At 28.6% G+C, this 25,706-nt stretch overlaps 1 protein-coding gene across 3 annotated transcripts in view; it reads right to left on the bottom strand.

Moving 5' to 3' along the window:
- Positions 1 to 25,324, bottom strand: part of LOC113366145 (serine/threonine-protein kinase par-1-like) — a 63,231-nt gene extending 37,907 nt beyond the window's left edge. For 2 of the 3 annotated variants that reach the window (XM_026607708.1, XM_026607709.1), the window contains exon 1: positions 25,042 to 25,324. Coding sequence is in view for 1 of the 3 variants with exons in the window: in XM_026607707.1 (XP_026463492.1) it covers positions 15,900 to 15,955 (56 nt within the window). In the remaining 2 variants the exon portion in view is untranslated. Of the gene's footprint in view, positions 1 to 15,899; positions 16,573 to 25,041 lie in introns of those variants that run through there. The other variant, XM_026607707.1, reaches the window with a different exon arrangement.
- Between the last annotated feature and the right edge of the window lie 382 nt (positions 25,325 to 25,706).

Genomic DNA, 25,706 nt, shown 5'->3' with positions numbered 1-25,706 from the left:
AGGTTTTTTTTTATTAAATCAAGATTTGTACTACGATGAAACCTTAAAATGTTTATTTATGTTTAAAATGTATATGTTTATCTATGCTAATTTCCTTGTTGATATCGGTATGCACGCCATAGATAAATAAGCATAAAATCGAGAGCGAATAACGCATAGTTCGGGCGTAACGCAATTTCCGTTGCATTCTCACAGATTTACACCCTAGTCGCGCCTAAAAAGTTTTACTAACTAACTGCGATATATCTTGCTAACTGCGATATATCTTGCATATGTAAACAATCAATGTATATAAAATTATCTAGTAAGATAGTAAGCTTTAAAAGTAAGTGATATAATAGATGTAAAACATTTTTGAAAATGCGCATTATAAATATCTTTATGATTATCTGAAAAGTTTACTACATCTATTTGTACATAAAAATATTCAGATATTTAACTGAAGGCACGTAGTTCTTCAATTTTAATTAATGCTATTTGTTAATACTTTGTGTTCGTGCTTGTTTATCATAATATTTTTTGTTTAATTATCATTTTCTAAACGACATAGTTCGAAATTACAATTAGCCTCGTGAGATTTAAAATGCATGAAACAGTAAAACAAATTTAATTTAGCATACAGTGCTATGTACACACGAAATTTTTATCAGCAAATATTTCTAATTTTCATGTATCGATAAATTTTATTATGTTGTATATTAAATTCAACTGTAAAGTTTAATATAAATTCGTAAGACATAGTTTTATCTATGATTTGATATTACAATAGAAAAAAAATCATTATTATATAAATCGTAATTGAGATAAACTGCTACAAAGCTGGTCTATTGTGGACCTTAGGAAATCTTAATTTAATATTCATGTATATAATTAAATAAACAGCCACCAGGAAATTCGACTTGAACAGAACACGAACATTCCGAATCAAATATTCACAGTTATTTATCATAATTAGTAGCACTATTAGATTTGGTTGATTATGGCGACATTATTATAGTTATACGTTACATTACATTATATTAAAAAAATCACTATTATTACATTACATTTATTTATTAGAAGAAAGAAGAAAGAAACATGCAGGTGAAAAAGTAAGTTTCAAGTTGTCTTTGAAAATTAATTTGAATCCAAATATAAATTTGCAAACCAAAAAAATACTTCAATTACAAAGATGTGAAGTACATTTTTATAATATGCATCTAATTTAGAATTCATAAAAATAATTGTAAAAAAATTAAATTGCAATTTCGAATAGAAGCTACATTTTATTCTATGGAACTTTCAACTAATTCTACACTTCGCTGTGTACATTAATTATTAATAATATGTCGAAGAGAAATCAATGTTACGTGCAAATTGCTTATAACGTTTATATACAACTCGCTTACATTGCACTTCAAAGTGCAAAACTGATTTCATAAAAATCTGAAATATGCTCCAGAAGAAATAAAATCAATTAAGAAGATAGAAAACTAATGGGAATATTTTTATTGGTGCTTACATTTGTTGAAAAATTTGTTTTTCTAAAATAGAGACAACAACAGATTTCTGCAATGATTTAAACTCTTTGAGCAATGATTTCGGTGGTAGATAAAAAAATTCTTCTAATTGATTACCTATTTGATAAAATGAACCAAAATACCGAATACGTTGGGATACAGAACGTTTTTAATTTTATGATAACTTTTTGTTGTATTGACATCTCAAAATGTCTCAAACCAATGTCTTTTTTATAGGTTGTTACAACAATTACCTATGGAAATAAAAGAAAATAACTTAATGACTGCCAATATGTAAAACTGTTATTCCGTTGATTTCTTTATGGTTCAAAGCATTTTATTATTTATAATTGAATAAGTGTTATTATTTATAATTGAATAGTAAATAATGATTGTTTTATATTACATTCAACAACTCATAAAAGAACATCATACGATTCTGAAATAAAGTGAAAGTGAAATTTCGAATTAATCAATATTAATATTTGTCATATTGTTTTCAATTTCCAATCAAGTGCCAATTTCATTCGCAATGATAAAAATTTTATTGATTTGTAGGTGTTAACAATATGTATTTAAATATTAGCTGTTTTCTATTAAACATTTTATTAAAACAATCATAGACATTACAATATATAAGTAGTATAAGTAGTATAAGGTCTATAAAAACAATACATTCTTTTTAAATCTCTACACTAATAAACCAAATTTTAGTACCTTCATAGTATGAAGTTCATACCTATATAAATTATCATACTTATTTAATGTACAGTATATGTAGGCGTTTATATAAATTCTAGACATGGAATTTTTATTGTTTAAAGGCTTTGATACAGGTTTCGCAGTCTTCAGTGAAGCTGAATATGAAATCATTGTAGAAAATCATATATATTTTAAATTTAATTGGAAAATATAGTACTAGCAGTAAAGCACTTTATTGATGAATGGTCCTTTATTAATATTGTATTTTATTGTTAAACTAAAATGCAATGACCTAGCACGAATCGAATTGAAGTCCTACTTTCGTGATACAAAGCATTTCACTGGCGGCAAACGACACTGACCGTTGATTATATTCAACGACCTGGACTCATGTTAAGTAAAAGTTAATTTTTCGTTTTAGTTGTTGCTAAACGTTAATTTATCATGGTAATAATAGTAATCTGGCACTATATTGTTTTGATATGAAAAGATTGAACTGAATTATCTTCAAAATATACTATTATTATTTTCAATATTAGAGAAAATATACTTTTCAGAATCAAAAATAATGTAGATATTCTTGTCGTTTTTACACATTTTACTGTTTTATAAAAATCCCAATTCAGAAATAAATTTAATTTCTTTTTTAAAAACATAAAATATTACTAGATAGTATAGAGAAATTTAGCTACAAAAGGTTCACAAAAAATGTATACATTCTTTGCTTATCATTCCAATAATGAGAATACAAATATTCCTAAACGCTGCAATGAGAGTTAGCTAAACAAACCCAAGGTATAAATTTAAAATGTTATGCGCTTTGTGTTAGTTAATATAACGAGCAATCCAACGGCGAGTTGAATATTTTTACTAATAGTGTTATATATTTTTTTATTCTATTATTACTTGGTAACATACTTTAAATCTGCATTTTTGATTGAAAACGAATTTTGTTTCTGCTTGATATTAGGTTGGCCTAGGTGATTATCGAACCTGGAAATCTGTGGTTTTCAAGCTAAAAGTTAATATAACGAGCAATCCAACGGCGAGTTGAATATTTTTACTAATAGTGTTATATATTTTTTTTATTCTATTATTACTTGGTAACATACTTTAAATCTGCATTTTTGATTGAAAACGAATTTTGTTTCTGCTTGATATTAGGTTGGCCTAGGTGATTATCGAACCTGGAAATCTGTGGTTCTACTATCTTGCAACAAAGCAAATATTTCGATTCGCTACATATGTACAAAGTGTCCCAGAACTCAACGTCAAGCCAAAACGGGGTAATAGTTTTGACCGTAACAGTACTGAAAGAAATCAGAAGAATAATATATTATATTGTTTGAGGAAAGCGCTAGCGCTTTGAGGAAATTATGACCATTTTTCGATTATTGTGGTTAATTTGTATTATTTTTGTTCTTTCGAACTTTGGAAGCACAATAAAAGCTACGTGATGATTCCAAATTCTATCCTATTACATAAGTAATAAAAATTAACCGTAATAACCAAAAAATTGACACAATTTCCTCGAAGCTCTAGGTTACAAGCTCATAATTTTCCAACTTCATGAGATGAAAAAAAAAATCTAGAGATTTTCATGACAGTTACGGTCAATACTACCATTCAGTTTCGGGTTGACGTTGAGTTCTGAGACTATATATATATATATATATATATATATATATATATATATATACGACCTCTGACCAAATGGTTGCTAAATTAGTGAACTAAAAAGAAACTCCAGTTTACATACACATAAATTAAGGAATCCGCCGAGCGCATGCTGCAAAAAGCACGAGACCCAAACATTTAACGACCTGTTAATTTACTACAAAAATATTAACGGTATCAATTAGGTAATACTACACATTATTTAAAATATCAATTTCAATTATTGCACACTGATAACAAAAACAAACAGAAAAACTTGCAAACATTACAATTGTAGAAGAGTTATCTAGTGTATAATTTGATTAATTAATTTGATTAGATAATATCTAAGAAGTGAAAAATATGTCATAAACAAAAGTATTATAATTAAGAATTGAGATTAAAATTTTTATAAATAAGTACGTATTTCAAAGACGCAAATAGGAAAGAAAGCGTATCTTATTTTTTGATGATAAATCACAGTGAATGCATGCACTTTTACATTTACAACATCAATATGAAAATGATGAACATAAAAATTATAATTTACTCTTCACTGCACGCCTGACAGCTGCGTTATTACTATGGAATTGCATCTATGCAATCTAGTTGGAGGAGAAATGCAATTTTCACAGAATTGATAATGCAATAAAGAAAGAAAACGGTGAAGGGCATTAACACTATACCAACTTTCTTTCAATGAATGACGACAGAATATTCATAACCAATTTAATTGAAATCATATTTTAAAAAATCATAACTACATCAATTGCTACATTTGCTGATGACATTGCACTATTTTCCTCTGATATCAGTCCTAACGTTGCATCTAACAAGCTCCAGGTACATCTAAATGCTGTCGAGCAATGGGCGAAAAAATGGCGCAATGTTATTAATGAGAGCAAATCTTGCCATATTATATTTTCTTTAAACAAACTATGATGTCCTGAAGTTTACTTTAATTGCCAGAAAATTTCACGAGCTGAAAATGTTAAATATCTGGGAATATATTTGGATCGAAAACTAACATGGAAAACCCACGTTATTGCTAAAATAAAACAAATCAAACAGAAGATTTCAGACCTGAATTGGCTAATGAGGCGCAAATCAATCCTATCGCTTGACAACAAGTTATTGATATATACATCTGTAATAAAGCCCATAGGCCCCAATAAAGGACCTACGGTATAGAGCTTTGGGGTTGCGCCAGCATGTCCAACATTGTTTTAATGCAACGGATGCAATCCAAAATCTTAAGGCAGATCACCGACGCCAAAATCATCCATGACGACCTCAATATTCCTTTTATTAAGGATGTAATTAGCAGCAGAAGTTCAATCCATCACTCCAAGCTAGAAAATCATCCAAATCATCTTATAGCACCTCTACTTATGACTCCGTCTACTAGAAGGTTGAAGAGAAAAATTCCTTTGGATTTGACATAACATAGTGAGCTGTTCATTAGAACAGTTTCACGAATTATTTAGTTTATGTTATAATTTTACCTTTAGTTTTAATTATGTTATTATGAGTTGTAATTATTATTATTTTTATTTTAACTTTAATATATTATTTTAATTATAGTTTCCTTCTTATATCAGCTCTGTAACTCAGAGTCATTCTGACTCTGATTGTTATAATTTAATGAAATAAAAAAAAAGAATCATATAAAATTCAAAACCGCGAAAAGCATATTGGAAACAAAATAGTGCAAATAAAGCTAAGTCCACCTACAGAAAATATACAAATTTTCGCTGACGATCTAACAAAATAGAACAATTAGCTATTTGCTCACTTTTTACTATAATTTTATTGAATATCGATTATTTTCAGACAACAACAAGATGAAGTCATTAATACTGTCAAGTCAGTCTGATTGATTGACACGTCAACCATTGCACGAACAAAAGAAAAGAAAAAAATAATGGAAAAAAGGGCTAGGCGACATTACTTCGTTTATTGTTTCCATTATGAACTCATCAGTAACATCAGAGAAAAAATTCTTTGTCAATTATAACTTGATTAGTGTAGCCAGTCGCAGACAAGGTCGAAAGTAGCACGAGTAGCATCTGGTCAATGAGTTTAGAACGTTTTTGTTGATTTTAGGCAGTGGGTGGATCGCTATATATTTAAGTAATAAAAGAAAGACGATCGATTACTTACTATATTTACATCAAGTTTAGTTTTATTTGAATTTTTTTAGTAAGTAATAAAAAGGATGTTTTGAAAGTTAAAAATAACACTTATTTATAATAAACATAATGAACTTAAAAACTGTAAACTTTTGTTATTTTTGTTTAATTTATTTTCAATATTTAGATTTTTGTTAACTTTTTTATTTTATTAACTGTTTTTACTTTTTATATTTTTTTATTTTAAATACTTTATTTTTTCATCCGTGATTCACCTTCCTTCCACCCAACAAGTATTTCACAGAATTCGATCCTGAATCAGCATTTGTGAACCCCCTTGAGAATGATAGTCCAGTCATTATAGTAAGTTCACCTCGGTATTCGAGATACCCAGCTATAAGTCTGTAAATACTTGTATATTGACACCTAAAAGTTGTCTTAAAACCTACATATGTTGCGAACACCCTACTATATGTAGGTTATTGACAACTTTTAGGTATCAATATAAAAATATTTACATATTTATTTATTGTTTTATTGTTATTTGTTTATAGTTGGGTATCTCGAATTCCGAGATTCTTACCTAATTTAAGCTTAAATGACTGGACTATGGGCCGAAAATCAAAAATTAATTCTGCATATCTTCACCTTTCAGAGGTTTATGAACGTTTTGGCATACCTAAAAAAAAATTGATGTGTTTTTGTGTGTCCGCATTTTGTGTGGACGTTTTCGGGTGCATAGATCAACCGATCTGAATGATTCAAAAACAATCGATTCCTATTGATAGAGAAATGTGGTGATTAATTTTTGGCAAAGGCAGGTCCAGCCGTTACGGATATACGGAGCAAAAAGTGCAGAAAATAGAAATCGAGTTTTTGAGACGAAGTATCCGATTTGAATTATCCAAAAGTATTCAATTTGTAATTATTGGGAGTAGCATTGGCAGGTCCAGCCATTTCGAAGATACATAGCTAAATGTACAAAAATTGCAGTTTTTGAGAGAATTAAGCATCCGATTTGAATGATTCAAAAAACTTTCTACTTGTGTTGACAAAACAATTGCTTTTAGAAAAAAAAATTTTGTATACCATTATAATTCAGATTTTAATTTTAATTCTGAATAAAGTTCTAACATACTTTAAACAAATAATTTCATTTTTGTAACACAGTTTATACAATTCTTACAGATATTATTATTCATTCTTATAAATGTTACAATATTTATAATATCTATTTGAAAACATTTCTCGAACATTACGTTACGGTACGGGAAGTTCCAGCAATTTGACTTTTGATTTATTATTTTATTTTATTGGTATATTTTTTCATTAAACAATGTCTTAAAATTCGTGTGTACGTTGTTTCCTGATTTGGCATGTACTCATACTTTTCATATTTTTATAGGATCTAGTAATCTTATAATTTTATAAACTTTGTAAAATATTTTTTAGAATTTCTTGAATGATGGCACATATACAAAACGCACAAAACAAATAGTTCATTATTAGTTTTTTATTTCGACTATAGTTTTGAATTCTAATCTAACTTCTTGTATTCGAGGTACTACAAAATAGTTGAGATAGAGTCTAATATAAAGTTTACTTGAAAGAAGAATGTCAAAAGTTTAACAAGCACCACATACGAATATATGAAGAGAATGTTTTATGGACAATTTTACGTTCACAAGACAATCCTGAATATTTTTTTCCTCTTGGTATTACAGTAAATTATTTTCAACGTTGGCAATTGCATACTTCATATTCACAATGAATGTTTATTCAAAATAAAAAGTAGTGTTGAATATCAGTATTACTGATTGTTTCTTCCAAAACAAGTAAATACTACCCATATATTATGCATGATTCTAATTTATTACATTCGTTTATTTCCTGATCCTAAAATTTGTACTATCATAAATCAGACTTCATAAGATTCTGTCATAACAACAACAATAAATCGGTTTAACAGTCAGCTAACTGTTCGCATCGTATCGTAGTCCTGCCGAGAATTCAGAATGAATGTGTTACGCTGGCCGACATCGGATCGATATCCAGCTCCATTTAGGTAGCTTCTGCCCGCGTAGTAAAGTCCCGTAGAGAGTCACATTCTACGTTTCGCTAAGGTTGTAATAAAAAAATCTGTGGATGTCCCATTTCTTCTAATTAGACTGATTAAATTGGATGAAAATTCGGAAATGATGAAATTAAGACCAACGAAATTTTCTTGTCGTTTAGCGATCTCAGGGGGCGTCCATTAATAATATGAGGTTTTTAGGGGGAGAGGGTTTTGACAAAAAAAATCACAAAATATCATGTGGGAAAAAAACAATAGTAAGATATCACGTGTATTTATTTTCTACATGATTTAAAAAAAAAAAATCCAAGCATTTTCAAAAAAAAATTCAAAAATTTTACTATTTTTTTTTGTAACTAAAAATACATGTGATATTTGATAGGGCAGAGGGGTAATTTTGAATATCTCCACGTATCACCAAGAAGGAGGGGGGGATCCAAAAATCCTTGAAAAGTCGATCACGTGATCAATGGACGCCACCTTATCAAATAATCTCATTTTGACATTTAATGCGCAATTGCCTTCTTAACGTTTATTGGATATGAAACTGATCCAGGAACCGTAATTCCAACTTTTACAGATGATACAGAAATTGATCAAATGATGATCGTGATCATCAAATTCTCGCCTGCAAAAGCTTACAAAAAGATGTAGATCGAATAGAAAATGGTTAAGTTCCTGGAGAATAAAAGTAAACAATACTAAATCAGGACATATTACTTTTACCCTTCGACAAAGTTCACGCCCTCCTGCTAAATTAAATAGTTTCCTGTGTCCAATGTCGTTAAACATCTAGGTATACATTTGGATAGAAGACTCACTTGGCGCGTCCACATAAATGAAAAAAAACAGCTTGTCGAATTGACTTGCCAGGTAGTTATATTGACTTATTAGTTGAATATCACAAGTTTTTACAGCCAACAAATTTCTAATTTGTAGAACTATCTGGATTTGTAAGACTATCCAATTATGGGGTGCGGCAGGAAAATCAAATATAGCTCTTCAGCAAAGGTTTTCCAATAAAATATTAGAAGAAATTATAAGTGTACCCGCAGTACTGAATTGGTTGTTACAACAAGATCTGCAAGTTTCCACAATTAACAAAGAGATCAGTCTATTCCTTGTCTAAAAAGGTTAACTTGAATGCTAGGCTAAACAATATTCTGTAATTGCATTATATTTTGAGGAATGCTGGCAATGGTCAGTTAACTTTCTCGCGACATTATATAATTGTCAAAAACATTAGGTTAGGTAGTATATTTTATATAGATTATAGATATATAATAAAAAAGATATAAAAAGATATTTTTATATAGACTATAATAACCCTCTCCACTCGGATACCACTGCTGTGGTGGCTATAAATATAATAAAATAAATTCGTATTAATTCTGCCATTCCTGAAGGGGTAATTTACAAAAAGAAAAATAGATAGGAAAATTTCGAGGAGTCTGATGTCAAGCGGCAGTGACAAACTTTTTACTTAAAAATATTGATAGCAATATATTTCCAAGCAAATATAGTCTTCATCCCACATTGCTGCATCAAAATAATATATTTGCCCTATTACAGAAATTATGATAAAATTTATCACACAGAGACGAGACAACGTTAGGGTTGCCATTTGCAAAAATCTGGTTGCTGTTCAGCAAAGAAATATATATCAAAAATTTCGAAAGCTAAAAATTAATCTACTACAAAATTTGAAATATACTCGCACTTTGATCTCCATTATGTTACTCATGAATTCATCAAATAACTATAATTTGTGTATTACAATATGTGGTACATATTATCATTCGTAAAAAATAAAACAAAGCAAACTCTTCAATATCCACCGGCACCTGTCGTACAAGCATTGTCTACAAGTGCTTCATTCATACACAATGCTGACCTAGACTCTCATAAACACTCCCTAGAGAATATTGAAAGTGCGTGCGAAAAGACATTTTCTAGAGGCTGTTCAAAAAGCTCATATACATAAGGCAAATAGTGTTAGTTCTTCAACCTATACTTTCTATTTATTACTTGGTTTCGATTATCTGTGAAACGTCAGAGTATGCTTTTTCCGTTCATAAAATTTTGTATATTTATTGTGATTATGATACAAATATAATTACTTTATATCAAAATAATATGAATTATATATATATATATATATATATATATATATAAAGGATATTTATACAATTTATGTAAAGGAAAGATAGTTGAGTCTTTACTTATATCCCTTAATACTTCTTGTGTCAACAAACGTAATTCCTCTCATCTCTTACACGACAGTTACAAAGTCATTATAAATTTCATGAAAAGTAATTCTACACAATTTTAGAACTCACTACTCTTATGTTTTTCACACCCCTCTCCCACTCAATCACCACACTTGCTGCGTAACCTTGATCAGTGTTCATAATGCACCACTATTGAAAACATACAATATAGGAGGGCAATTTGTATTCCTTTAATTTCTCGTTATTAATGTATTTTAATTCAATAAATTTTACATCATTAATTTTTTCTGTTGTTTTTCCTGGTTTGGTATGTATAATTTTCTCGTTTTTATATATTCATATTTATTATCAACTTTTGTATTTATTTAATATGTTTTTTAGATTACTGAATGATGGCACACATCAAGTGTCGAAACGTTTCATGAAATAAATAATTTTTCTATTTAATTTTTTTTTTTAATTCGATGATTGAGCTGCAAAAATATTCCAAACATAAAGGATATTTATACACAAATAAATAATTACTATGCATACAATTTTGCAGATTTATGATGACAACATAGATATGCCCAGGCTTAACGTAACGCGTAATATAAAACGCAATAATTTCCATTGTGACAGTTTTTACGCAACTTTCAAGTTTAATTTTCGTAATGTATTAAAACAGTTTTATTACTAAACATAAAACTTTAAATATATTCTTTTAAATTTAATACGTACAGACAAAATACATACTGTGAAGGCGTTCAGGATTAATAAGAAATATGTGAATTATATGAATCCATTATTACCTCAGAACATTGTAATTGTAAGCACAAATAAATTACGTTTTCCAAATGTTTTTAAATCAATGGCGCGAGACAAACTATTGTACTCATTACGCAATAATTTGGTTATGAAATGTAAATTAGATTCCAATATAATGAATACTATTTTTGAACATTTGCAATTTTACATTACCGAAATGTAAATTAAATTCCAATACAATGAATAATATCTTTGAACATTTCCAATTTTATAATACTGAAATAAAATAAATTTATAATAGTACTTTTGAACATTTACAATTTGGAAATAATTGTATAGATTTTTTTATTACCAATAAAGTATATAAAAACATTCTTGATTTAATATGTTTTCCACAATTAACAAAAGTAAATAATATTACAAAAGATTTATTTAGTATCGTAATAGCTTTAAAATTCATTGTAGCGTACTGAACAAAAAATTTTAATATCAAAACTTCATCGACCGCTTTTTGAGTGAGCCACTCATTACCGAAAAAGTTGATATTAATATGTAGAGTTTAAAAATAACAAAAAATGGTGCCGTCGATTGGTATATTCGAATAATTCGTTGTATTCCTGCAAATTGAATTATGATCTTAACTACAAGTAGGGTTTCCCCAAATGCGTCAAATACCAAAGTACTAGGTCAATGATATCGACCTGCTCACCTATCCAAGTAAAATACACACATGTATTTTACAGGGTAGTGTGAATTGAAACTCCTGGTGGCCAAAAATATTAAAAGGTTCCAAATTAAAAAATTTTGATTATTGCGGTTATAATTCTTATTAATATTTCTATTTTGTTTGATAATTTCATTCAGAGTACAAAACAAAATTTCATTAAAAAAAATCATTATGTCATAAATATGAATTATAACCGAATTAGATTTTTACGGTAAGTTTATTTTTGTACACATTATTGTGATAATTAGTTGGTAAACAAAACTGTTATAATTACATTTTGTTTTAAAACTATTTTAACTATATTTACAAGATCACAAATGAATATAAATGTTTCATTTTCGTTTGCATATATAATTGCAAGCAAAAGTATCTATTTTCATCGTAGAGTAATTTTGAAAAAATTCATGATTCTTAAAAGTTTCAATATTTTCGTATATTTAGGAATTTCAAAATTTTTATGCATTTCGAACGTTTCATTTTCTTATAATTTTTAGATTTTTGGCGTTTTTATGTGTCAAAAGTTATTAATGTTATTATTCACTAAAATGTTTATAGAATATGAAATGGCAGCAATTTTTCTTAAATCTACATATTACAATTTTGGAAAATCTACATCTAAATATTGAAATAGGGTAGGGCAGGGCACAAAGGTTCAATTAACTTGAAGTAATTATATTATGAAAACCAAACCAATTAAATCACAACAGAAAACACATATCAAACAAACAACTATATCTGACTATGTTCAGTTAAACTCCCAGCTAATAAAATTCATCATTGTAGAAACGTGCTTTTTTGCTATTTTTCAAAAATTTGCCACCTGGTGCTTTTTATACCATAGGCGGGGCAAACAGGTCCAATATCTTATTTTTCATTGTAAAGGAATTTTACCAAATAAGAGCTGCATTCTTCAACCATTGAAAAATAGAAGTTCCATGGGTACATTTTTTATAGAGATAATACTGTATATAACCTAGATCTGGTATTTCGTCAGAAATAATCAACAGCAGAAGCGGAATAAGTATTTATTTAACTTATGTATCGTCAAATAGTTTTTTAACAAAATTTTGTTTTTTTATTACCTTTGCTATAGTAGAGGCTCTGATGATCCTGTTTACCCCACCCACATTTAAGCTTTTATAAAAATTTTATAAAAAAAAAAACACTTGAATCTAACTTCAAAATAATAATACATCTTATAAAATATTTAAAAAGCGTTAACCTAAAAATTATATCAAGGTCTGAAACTAAACAAAAGTGCTCACAACCAAAAAAACTAGCAACGACAAAAACATTTTTGTTATGGATTTTCAAACATTTCCAGTTATCTCCGGAAAGGGACGTTTTAAAAATCAAGGTGATGGTGTGCTATACATCTTTTCCCCTCTACTTTCAAATATTGTTGTTAAAAAAATTCATGTTTTAGAGTTTCACTTGTTTTAGAGATTTCAATGGTTGACCTCTTTACCCGCGGACCTTTAAGCCCTGCTCTACCCTATTTCTAAAATATTGTGGACAAAGTTAAAGCAAAAATGATTTTGGACAACACTGCTCAGCTTGTATCTAGTGCATGCACGTGATAGGCGGAAAATGGAACAATGAAAACCACCCCGAACGGACTGCGTCATTCAAGGTATAAACATGAATAAGGCCATACTAATACTATAGCACATTCATAAATAATTAAATGTAATAAATTATGCAAACATCCAAAAAATATTCATTTATTACTCATTCAATAATAAAACGCAATTATTGATAGTTAATAATAGCAACTATGATAATCATTACGATAACGTTGGTTATTAATGCTAATGATATTACTCATGTATTAAAAAGCCAGATCAATTATTCAAAATATTAATGAAACGTGAATTTATTTACGAAATTTAAAAATTTTATGCTGAAAGTAAAAATACGCAACAATTAGAAACATTCACAATTGTTGCATAACAAAAAAAATAACACATAAGCGTCAAAATACTTAATTACTCATTGCTTAGTTGCATATATTGATATTAAAAAGATATTTTGCATAGATATATAGAGATGGAATATTTCATAATATTGGTAATTTTTATCTGATATTTTGCCTTTGGGGGATAATATCAGCTTAATGAAATTATAATAATATATTTCAATTCATTTTCTAATAAAGAATTAACTTAAATAAATAATTATTAAAGATTTATTTATTTACTTTGTACCTGTAATGAAGTACACGAACGTATGACTACAATGTATATAAATTAAACACTATTTCACTAATTTGATTCGTATTTTTTTTAACAATTAGAGATCTGAGATTGCTTACAATAAATAGATATTATCAAATCTATAAAAAATGTATTTCGAAATGAAGTAACAGAGTTTAAATAACATACATAAATTATTTACTCAATTTCAGATGAAGTTTTTTGAATATATACCATATATACATTTTAGTGTAATATATCATTATTTTACAGCGTTTTAAATTGATCATTTATCGCAACTTTCTTTAAGTGTGAAGAATAAAACAGTGATATAATATACTATTATAGCATATGTTTCAAAAACGAGCCGATAATAAAATAAAGGAACTGTTTTATTTTAAATAACCTCTGCTGCTATTTAAATTTTGGCATAGAAAACGCTGCATATGCATTTCTATGACTAACAGCGTTAAACATTTGCGTCAAAGTCATTTCAAATATAAATCGTATACCGTAATATTAACCACCTAAAATATTATAGTATTTATAAAATATTGAATTGCATTCGAAAATATCGATTACACTTATACAATATATATCTTTAATTTTGAAAATAGAAAAAGGTTTTTTTTAAAAAAAAAAACACCAATCCATTTTGTTTAATGAGCAAGGGGACAATCGAGGACTAGGCAAATCGTCGTCCAAAAAACTTGAAGTATTTTGTACGACTTACATAGATAATATAACGATTTATATTGCTAATAAAAATGCTAAAGCATTCTGAAGGTTTTTTTGGGTTAAAATAAGCAAAAACCAAATAATCCATCGAGAAAATTTTAACACTAATAACCAAATTATATATTAAATTTATTTTTGTATCTTACAGGAGATCTACCACGACATTTTTGATCCCTGATCATAAAATAGGGATCAAAATTGTCTACCAATGGCAACAAAATATTTTTGTATTTTCATATGATTATTTCAAGCAACGGCAATTAATAGTCCATTCATTATAGTAAGTTCACCCCGGAATTCAAGATAACCAGCTGATACTACTGTAAATACTTGTATATTGACACCCTAAAGTTGTCCCAAAACCTAAATATGGTAGGGTGTCAATTAGGGTTTATACAAAAACCGACATTTTACAAAACCGGTTTTCGAATTTCAATATTACTAAAAAACCGGTTTTAACCGGTTTTCGAATTTTATATAGAAAATAAATTTTTGCTCGAATATTTTGTAATTTATCCGCAATTTTAGAGTAATTTAGAGCAGTATTTGATTTATTGTTCAATTTTATAGATAGTAAACAAAAATTCCTGAAATAGAAAATACTCTCATACTCGCGACCAAATTATGCTTAATTGTTTTTAAAGCCTGATATAATAATTCTAAGTTTTTTGTTCTTTAATTTGTGGCTTCTAGGGTTTAAAACTCTTTTTTTTAAGTTTGAGTAGAGGAAGTTACTTCTTCAAGAAGATGTCACACTGATTTAAATTAATGCATATACTGGTATAAAAATCTAAATTAATATATACAAAATTTTTCTGGGAACCATTGCAGACTAATAAGATATCAAATGCTATTGAACCGATATGATTTCAAGAATCAAAACGCTTTCATCTATCTTTTATATTTGGCTATATTTGGCTATATTTGCCATTTTCCATTTATACAGTAAAAACCGACTTTTTTCACTTAAAAACCGGTTTTCGAATTCAGTAATTTTTGCCAAAAAACCGGTTTTTAGTGTCAATACCATATGTAGGTTTTGAGACAACTTTAGGGTCTCAATATACAAGTATTAACAGACTACAGCTGGGTAACTCAAATTCCTAAATTCTTACCTAATTTAAGCTTAAATGACTAGACTATAAGATACACTAGTATTGCGGAAAAACGGAAAAACTACAAATAGCGGTCTGCTCACTTGTGAAAAGCATTCTTTTGGTTCTGCCACGCTTGGATGCCACTACAAATCACCATGCTAGAGATAGCTACAAGATCAGGTCAACACACGATAGTTATACACTTATATAGCTCGAATGCTTACTTCGAACTAAAGGAAAATCACAACAAATAACGAAACACGTTTCAACTCGGTCAACACATTAATTAGATTGCACTCGGTTCCAAACGAATCATCATATACGTACGATTGTGTAATCGTCCAAGTTCATAGGTTGGAAGAACGCAGGGTAATAAAGCGATTAAAAGTTAATTAGAAGATTCTTGCAATCGTGTGTTATCACTAGATAATAATAATAGTCACTGTTAATAATAAACTTAATCTCTGGTAAGCGTTCATTGGTGAATTATTTTACCCAAATTGTCTATTAATGGCACTCATAGAAAATATTTCTTAAGTTATTTTAATATGCTCAGGTTTTGATAAGCCGCCGTTATCAACTGTCAGTTACCTACCTTGGAAACGTCCGAGCCAGTCGTAGCCGAGCTTTCCGCCGTGAGGAGGGAGCGATTTTGTGTTAATTATCCCCGCCACAATTTTAAATTGGTAAGCACATACTCATATATATCTGCCAATGTGTTGGATAATTTATTGTTATTGTTTGTTTTGTAAAATGCTTTTTAAATGATCATAATTCGACGCTTTAAAACCTCTCGTAAGAGATAATTTATTGATCTGCTTTATGTCTACAGAGTCGTTAAAATCATATTAATGGAGTAAAGGTCGTTCAACAAGAGGAGATAAGGTAACTAAGAAGGTATTTTTATAAGTTTCTAATAAAACTTAAGTAGAAAAAATTTTAAGTAATTGGAAACAATTTAAATTGTTTAAATTTAAAACAAACCTATTGATATAGTATACATAATAATGACAACATGCCCTGCTCGCTTGCCAGAGGTGCTCGGATCGAGTCCTGGTATAAAAATGAATAATATATATTGATTTTATTTTATTTCTTTTTTTAATAATAATCAGAACATTCGTTATATTCTATGAGCTATTTTGATTGACATTAATGAAATTTCATTATAGATAGTAGTTACCCCAGTAGGTATGTACTATGTGATGATTTTTACTAGATCAAATTAATTGGCCATAATTTTTTTTAGCTGTATGAAGCAGCGGAGCAACGAGTGAATTAGAGTGATTTTCTATATCATATATTGAAATTGAATTGTAATATTGAATGCTTGTAAATATGATAGACACGTAATATGTAAAATCAACAGAATACTAAATAAGAAGCAAACGATATAAAAGTAAATGCTTTAACCCTTTGCCTTCGTATGTCAACTCTCAGCAACTACAGCAAAGAGTAAAAGGGTAAAGAGTAAACGGGTAAAATAAAGTGGCTAAATCCGTGGTTTCCAACCTGTGGAACCCGCTTTTCTAGGGGAGAACCACAAGGGCATATAGATGATTCTAAAAAACTGTTTTAGAAATTAGAACAAAAATTTTTGAGATGATATAAAAAACTAGTGGTGTGTGGCGTTAAGGAAAATTGCTAGAACTTCCTGTATCGAAAACTAAATCGTTAAATAAAACTTTGCAAAACTTTGAAAAAAATAAAATTTTGAGATATTTATTTGTAGATTTTTTTGTATTTAGATTTTTCTGAAAATTCTGAACATTTTCTTTAAGCAATCGCGCTGCATAGCTGATTTGAAGTCGAAATATCAAAGCGCTTAAGCGCCGCGAAGTTGTCTAACGCGTAAATATTGGTACGGAACCCATGTAAATGTAAACAAAATTCGTACTTATTATTATAATCTTTATAAAATATCTGATAAAACAGTGCACATATGTCTAATGTTCATTTTTGACCGCCAAATGGCATTATTTTTTACTTTTTCTATTGGATTCCCGGAGACGCTGGACTGCCTTTACAAAAATTTTACCAGTTGTTCATTTAGTCAATACAGAAATACCATTTTTAGCACTTTTTGCCCCGTATCTCCGGAACGGCCAGACCTTCAAAAACTAATCATAACGTCTCCTTATCAGTAGGAATCGAATGTTTCTTGAATTATTGAAATCGGTTGATCCGTGTTCGCAAAATCGTCGACGAAAATTTGTATCCGCACACACACACATACATCCATTTTTTTTTCAAGGCATGCCAAAATGTTCAGAAATCTCTAAAACGTAAAGATACTTAAAACTTTGATTTTCGATTTTTTTGCGATTACTATAACTTACCTTACGGGAAGTTAATAAAGCAAATATAATATACACATAATATTAATTACATTATTATGTATTATATCAATTGAGAATTTATGAAATTAAATTGTTAAAAAATTAGAGCAACATTTCTTTTTATTAGAATGGGGGTGAGCAGTACGAAAAGGTTGCAAACCACTGGACTAAATAAAAAACATGGTATAAAATAAGAAAGAATGAGAAAGCAGTATATATTTTTTTAGACAAAATTACCTCAAATTTAAACATATTTACTTCTTAAATCCTATTCTAAGAACAGTTTAGAATCAAATAATATTTAAGAAAGAATTATAGCATGATTAGATCACATATTGTTACTCAATATTACGTAATAGATTAAGTTTTTATTGGTATGTACCAAAGTTCATCCAATCAGTCCTAAATGATGTGAACAATCTATTCTGTCCTATTCCAAAAACTAAATTCATAATAAAACGTAAAATTTTTCTACATATATTTAAGATTGTTTTAATGCCAATTCTATTATGTATAAGTTATATAATGTGTTTGGTAATTCCAAGTGAATTGAAACACAATACGCATTTGAAGCTATCAATAATAAAAAAAAGTATAGGTAGTGCAATTCAATGAGGAGTTTTTCTACTATATGGCCTCATGAACCTCGAATATACATTCACATATTTTAGAGTATTCACACCACTCTTATTTGAATTTGATGGTGGATTTTTAGTCAAATAAAGATAACTGGTTGATTTAAAAATAAGTTTCATAGATAGCGCGCGAAAAACTACGAATATTTACTCACATTTGAGTGGAACTAGATATGCGCCAAAGATTATATTTAGACTTACAAACTAAATGGCAAAATACTTGATGCCTGTTAATTATCTATTGTTATTGTTTATATCACTATGTAATGTTTATTTTTGGTTTTTCATAATCAACTTTTTCCCCATCAGGTGTCATGCTACAGACAATAAAAAAAAACTTCAATTGGCAAATTATATAATCACAAAATTTAAATTTAATATATAAAATTGAAAAGGCTTACTACTGGGTAACCTTTTAGATCTAATGTTCAATATTTCATATATCATCAAAATTACTGAATGTCGTCCTTTTTGTAAAGACAGATTGTAATTCAATAGAGGGAAAAAAGGCAAATTGTAAATTCCCTAAACTAGAACAGGTACAATAGAATTTTGAAGAACGATTGGTTCCAATAAGAAGTGCCCATTATCCTAACAAGATGCTACTGAACTCAAAAAATTGATTCACATGGTGTACAAATGTTTTATTATACAGTATTTAAGTAAGTAAGATCAGTATTTAAATCTTTAATTATACATAGTAAATATAGGTTAGATGATATTTTGGAATTGTATTATGAGTTTGAGTAAGGGTTGGTGTTTTATGCAATTTTCTCCAAATGGCTAAATTTTTGGACATGCTAATGATTACCTATAACATTTGATGATGAACTACATTATTACATATGACCATGGTGATGGGTCCTACAAACCAGCAGACGAATTTCTTGAAAGATGTCTGTCTAGCAAGAGGAATAAATAACAGTTTAAAACTATTGTGAATCAGTTTTTCCACCGTTACAATAAATTATAATGGGTTTTATAAGATAACAGGAAGTATCTAAAATTCCTGTTGAAACACTGTGCTAACTATAGTATGATCACACCTTGCTTTAAGTTACTTGAGCATCCTTGCTTAACTTTAGTCACCCTGCATTATGCAGTTTATTAAATTGTTGATATGAATTTCATATGGGAATATTCTCATTTATTCAGAATAGCTTGAACAAATAATCTCCTCAATACATTGAAGCAAAACTTCAATACTAATAGGTAGCCTAATGTAAGCATTATTCGTGCAAAAACGAAACAAAGAACATGTTTATTTATAAACAGGAACGTTCGCCCACGAGTCGACATAACTACAGACTGTGGTGTATATCCAACCCACCAAAAATTCCAATAATTGTCAAACAAGATCCTATTTTACATTTTGAATAACAACCAATACATTGACGATTTTGTTAAAAAAAATAAAGTAATGAATTCTTAATAATTCTTGAATATGTGAGTAGGTGCAAATTGGAATTCGTTTTTATTTATTTATTTATCTTGAGCAGAGATCAGAATTTGAGTCATATAAGCTCTTCTGATGATTCAAATTGCAAATGAATCAAAATAATTTATAAATTATGGATAAGGTTATAAGTATAACATTTTTATCAAACACGCAGAAATTTGGTTAATAATAAAATATAAACTCATATAATACATGAGGGCTTGCTCTCCAGCCTTTAGCAAAATCTCAAAAATAGAGGACAAGCTACACTATTTTAATAAGAAGTGATCAGAAGATTTGAAGACATGAAAATATATTGAAGACTAGATAATTTTTAGCCAGGTATTTTTTAACTGGGGAAGACTTGCACAAAAGCTGCACTATTTTAACCAACTAAAACATTTAATAAAAAGTAAGCAACAGTATTTCTTACTGGAGACCAGCTGCGCTGTTCTAACCAGCTAAAACGTTTTGTAACCAGCAGTTTTGGAGAGATAAAAATATATTTAGGACCAAGTAATTTTTAGCAAGAAATTTTCTCACTGAAGAGGACCTTAAAACAAGCTGCACTGTTTGAACCGACTAAAACATTTAGTATCCTTCAGATTTGAAGAGATAAAAATATATTTAAGACTAGGTAATTTTTAGCAAGAAATTTTCTTACTGAAGAGGACCTTTACACAAGCTAAACTGCTTAAACCTAGAACTTTTAATAAAAGGTAAGCAGCATATTTAAAGATCTAAAAATATATTTAAGACTCAATGATTTCAAGCAAGGGATTTTCTTACTGTCCCCTCCAGTATATACAAGTTACAGAAGCCTATATACAAGTTTCAATATGAGCATATATAAACTTAAAGAAATGGATAAATGGATTGTTTATTGTTTATTTAAAACAAAAGATAAAAAATCTGTTTCAAATCATTTTTAATTTTTATGAAATATGTTTTCTCCTCGTAATTAGTATCTTTAACTATCTCCCTCGTGGATAAGTAGCTACAGCCAGAATCAGAGATCTCATGTTCGAGCTATGGGAAGCCTGATGTCAAGCAGTAGTAACATCGCTTTTCACTTGGAAATATAGGTAGTAATATGGGAATTGCTGCATCAATAATAATGTTGTCCCTATTACAGAAATTATAATAATAGAATTTATCACACAGAGATGAGACAACTGTTTGGGTTGCCATCTGTAAAACCGATGTAGTATTGAGTCAAATACAAGAAGCAATACCTATCAGACCATGGTATGACGAGTTTACTAAGATTTAACCATACATACACTCATTACTGAGTAATAATTGGAATCAATACCGATCCTAATTACTATTGCTTGGGTGGAGCGACTAGGGCGGATGCTAGGCACGCCATTATGGAGTGCAAAAAATGAGAAAAGGGTAGGCAAGAACTATGGAGAGAGATAATAAGGCACAAAATCTTCCTCCCAACCAATTTAATAATATTATTGACAAAGAAAAAGATATATGGTGCACTATATAATTATATACAATAAAAAAAAGTGTAAAGGTAACATAAAATGTATATGCCTAGATAAAATAAAATGTATATGATTATGTACGTGTATACAAAGTCAACAAATAAACAATAAAAAAAATGAGTCAAAAGCAAAACAGCTTATAAGACTCGTAACTTCTGGTTGCTATTCAAAAAACAATAAAAAAAGGTTTCACAAAATGTTTTCTTTTTGTAATCAGTATCAATAACGAAAATCTCTAACAATTGCCTATCAACGTTGCACTAATTACCAGTAAAATATTGTTACTCTTATACAATATACTGTTTGCAGTTTTGCTGCGTATGAAAAATTGCATAATGTGACTACAAGTTAGAAAAATGTAGAATAGTTAATGGAAACAGCCGTGGGATGATTCCATGCTTGATTCACAAGTATTTAAAGCAGGGCTTCTTAAACGATGGGTCGCGTAGAAAAATTCTAGTATCGCGAGAGTTTTCAATGTCAAATATTTATCATCTTAAAACATCTCGTCTAAGTTAAGACTCCATATATATTGGTATAGTATATTGTTACCAAATAAATAAATCATCTAAATATAATATTTTTTTTTATTTATATGCATGAGGTCATTTATCATTTTTAATATTTTTCACTTTAAGAAAATATTCAGAAGTACTCTTAGCAAAATAAGGCCGTTGTAGTGTAATGATTAGGAGCGAAGGACAGCATAAATATCTCGACCAGCTCGATATCAAGTAGTAAAATAATAAATTTCACTAATAGTTATAAATCTCAAATATAATCTCAAGTAAAAATCGCCTTTCGTGGACATTGTGCGGCATATAGAGGCCATTAGATATGTGGTTGACCACTGGGTTGTCTTCTCGAGAAAAATACTAGGTTATGATATCAAACACAGCTCATGAAACTGTGGAATCAAGGTGACTGGACATTGGGCTCGTCGAGAAACTCTCAATCATAAATTCGCAAAGGACAAAAGTTTAAGAAGTCCTGGTTTAAAGCGATATTGTAACGTAAACAGAGGCGTTGTCCCGCATTTTACATCCTATGTAAAATATTTCTTAAAAGAATAACTACCTACAATAAAGTATCAGTAAGTTGATAAATTTATCATATAATAAACTTAATTAGGAAAAAATATGAGATTAAAAAAGCAAATTATTTCAAAACTTTCAACTGTTGCTGAGTATTGTGAAACTTTTTGCAAACTAATTTGATTTCAAAAATTTTAATCTTCCCTGTATTGATTAAAAATCCAAAAAATCTCATACCCCAATAATTGAAATGTTAGTAAACAAGAATCTTATAAATCTTCAATAAGAATCTTATCAGTATTTTGAGCGTTCCCATTTATTGGATGGAATCCAAAATTGAGATTTGGATTCCTTATTAAAAATGTAATATTATAACACCTCTTTCATAAAATTTTGGACCAAAATTGTCACTTATTATCACTTTTTACCACCGTACTCCTAAATATAATTTTTTTAAGGTATGGCAAACTGATCAGAAAATCATAAAAAGCAGATATAAAAAATAATTCAATGCATTCAATTACAACATTGAAATTTCAGTAAAATTTTAAATTTGTAAATAGCACATCGAAAATTTGTGATTACAGCAGTGGTTTCCAACCTTTTTTGCGCCGTGCCCCCCTGCTCTAATAAAAAAAGTCAACTGATATTAACAGACTACAAATTAATATGCAATATTATGTAAGAATATGCATAAAAACTAATTATTTTTTGTTTATTTTTTAATATCGTTTCAAAAATGTTGAATTATTTTTTATTCTGGAAACAGATGTACGTGCCCCCCTTAGAAGAGCCTGGCGCCCACAGGTTGGGAACCACTGGATTAGAGTGATAATTTGTACTAAAAAATACGGATGAAAATTAATATTATGAAATGAAGAGAGCAAGAAAAATAAACTTTAATAGTTTAAAGTTAATTAGTTTAAATATATAAGTTTAATTTTTATTTTACCTTAAAAAATATATTTTTAAGAAAATAATATTAAGTAATTTTGAGAGTAAATTTTAAATAAAATTATTTCCAAGGTTACCCATTAGTAAACCCTTTCGCCGTTGATTGATACATTGTATAGTTATATCAATTGTTTATTAGAAATAATAAAAATATTCTTATACCACATGAATGAAATATGTATAGATGACATAATAAATACATGTGTAACATTAGAGTCTACTAGATATCAAATTGATCAAACATTTCATAATAAAGGAGAAGGTATTTTGTTGTTGCGTTTATGGTATTTGTATGTAAACATACTATGTATATAATATATATATATATATATATTATATATATATATATATATATATATATATATAACGTGATAAAAAACAAAGGTTTTTTTTAAAAAAAACATTTCTTCATTTTCACTGTAGACGTTTCGGAACTAGGTACGTTCCATCTTCAGGACATCTGTCAAGAAACATGATCTTGATAAGATTTAAACAAACAATATATTTAAGAAAAATAGAAAAAGGAGGATTTTTTATATAAAATGAATAACATTGTGGAAGAAATAACATTTCAGAAGTATGACAATATAATCAAAATTAAAGTAATGAAAATAAATGAATGGATTATATAACAAAATATTAAAAATATTAGAAAATTTTAGTTTTTTTAAAAAAAAAAACGCTTAAGAAAAAACAGAATGAATTACCTTTATGATTGATTATACAGTAACACTTTTTCACTAAAAACGATTTAATAAAAAAATGTGATTTAATAAATTTCTTTTCAGCCGAAAAAATAAAGTTGTGGCTTTATTCTTCTAGGAATGTTAATATTGCTTAGAATTTAGCAGATTGTAGTATATTCGAAAATTTTGATCTATTCCTCAATGGTTTTCAAGTGTGAAACATGTAAATAATTCATTCATGAATTGTTAGATTTTATCCATGCATAAAACCATTGAAACTGTGCATATAATTTTATTTTAATACAATATAATCTTTATTGAAGCTGTTGAAAGATTGATAACTGATTCTGACAAGTGATAGGAAATACGATGGTATCCAAAATTGATAGTGTTCTCAAATGATAGTGAATGAATGAATCTACATAATAGCGCTCTTAATTTAAACATATAAAACCATATGAAAGCATTTAATTGACGTGAATTAAACAAAAATGTACACAAAATACAAAGAAATTTTAATGACAAATGAATAATGTACAAAACACTGTGTTATATCTGTTTATGACAAGCATTTTAGGCTATTATCAAAAATTAAATATTAGCGATGAAAAGCCCTAGATTAAAATCGAAAAGCACAATTTAAAATTTAACAACATACCTTAATTCCAACTTGTAGTGTTTATATATGGACCTGTTTACATATATTTACATTCATGGTTTGCACAATCACAACACTTTCATAACACAGAGTCTATCAAATATTTATTCTTCAACACTTTGATCATTATTATTGAAATTACAACACTGTATTATTTATTGAAACTTTCGGATGTGTTTGTCACAAAATATTAACAAAAACTTTAGTTCGGCAGCAAGAGATACGACGCGTCCGTAAACTTCAAGGCGTTGAGTGAACTGAAGTAAACTATTTACTGCTCACGGTATCCAGACCTGCCAATGTAACAATCACAAAGTTATATTGATCTTGCTTCATGATCGCTTGATAGTTGTCAGATGGCGGGAGAATTTGAGAAACGCCCTGTATCAAAGATTTGAACCTGATATTCATACTTTTATCTATTGGTTTGAACGTTAGATAACAGATCATGATAAGATTTTTGTTATTACTGTTATAAACTATAAGTTAAGAGGATGGTATTAAAAATCAAGAAAACAAAATAGAATAAAATAAATTAAAGAAAAAAATTAGAATTAAATAACTGAATAAACTAGTGGGGCGCATGCGCATGCTTATATATCTATGAGGCACATGGCATCGTGCCTTAGAGCAAATTGCTGGAACTACCCGTACCAAAAATTATT

The sequence above is a fragment of the Ctenocephalides felis genome, unplaced genomic scaffold (genome assembly GCF_003426905.1).
Source record: "Ctenocephalides felis isolate EL2017-DRISC unplaced genomic scaffold, ASM342690v1 CF-g0.4_SCAFFOLD_01170, whole genome shotgun sequence".
Classification (NCBI taxonomy): Eukaryota; Metazoa; Arthropoda; class Insecta; order Siphonaptera; family Pulicidae; genus Ctenocephalides; species Ctenocephalides felis.
The sequence above is the reverse complement of the archived record's forward strand: the minus strand, read 5'-3'. Positions and strand labels throughout refer to the sequence as shown.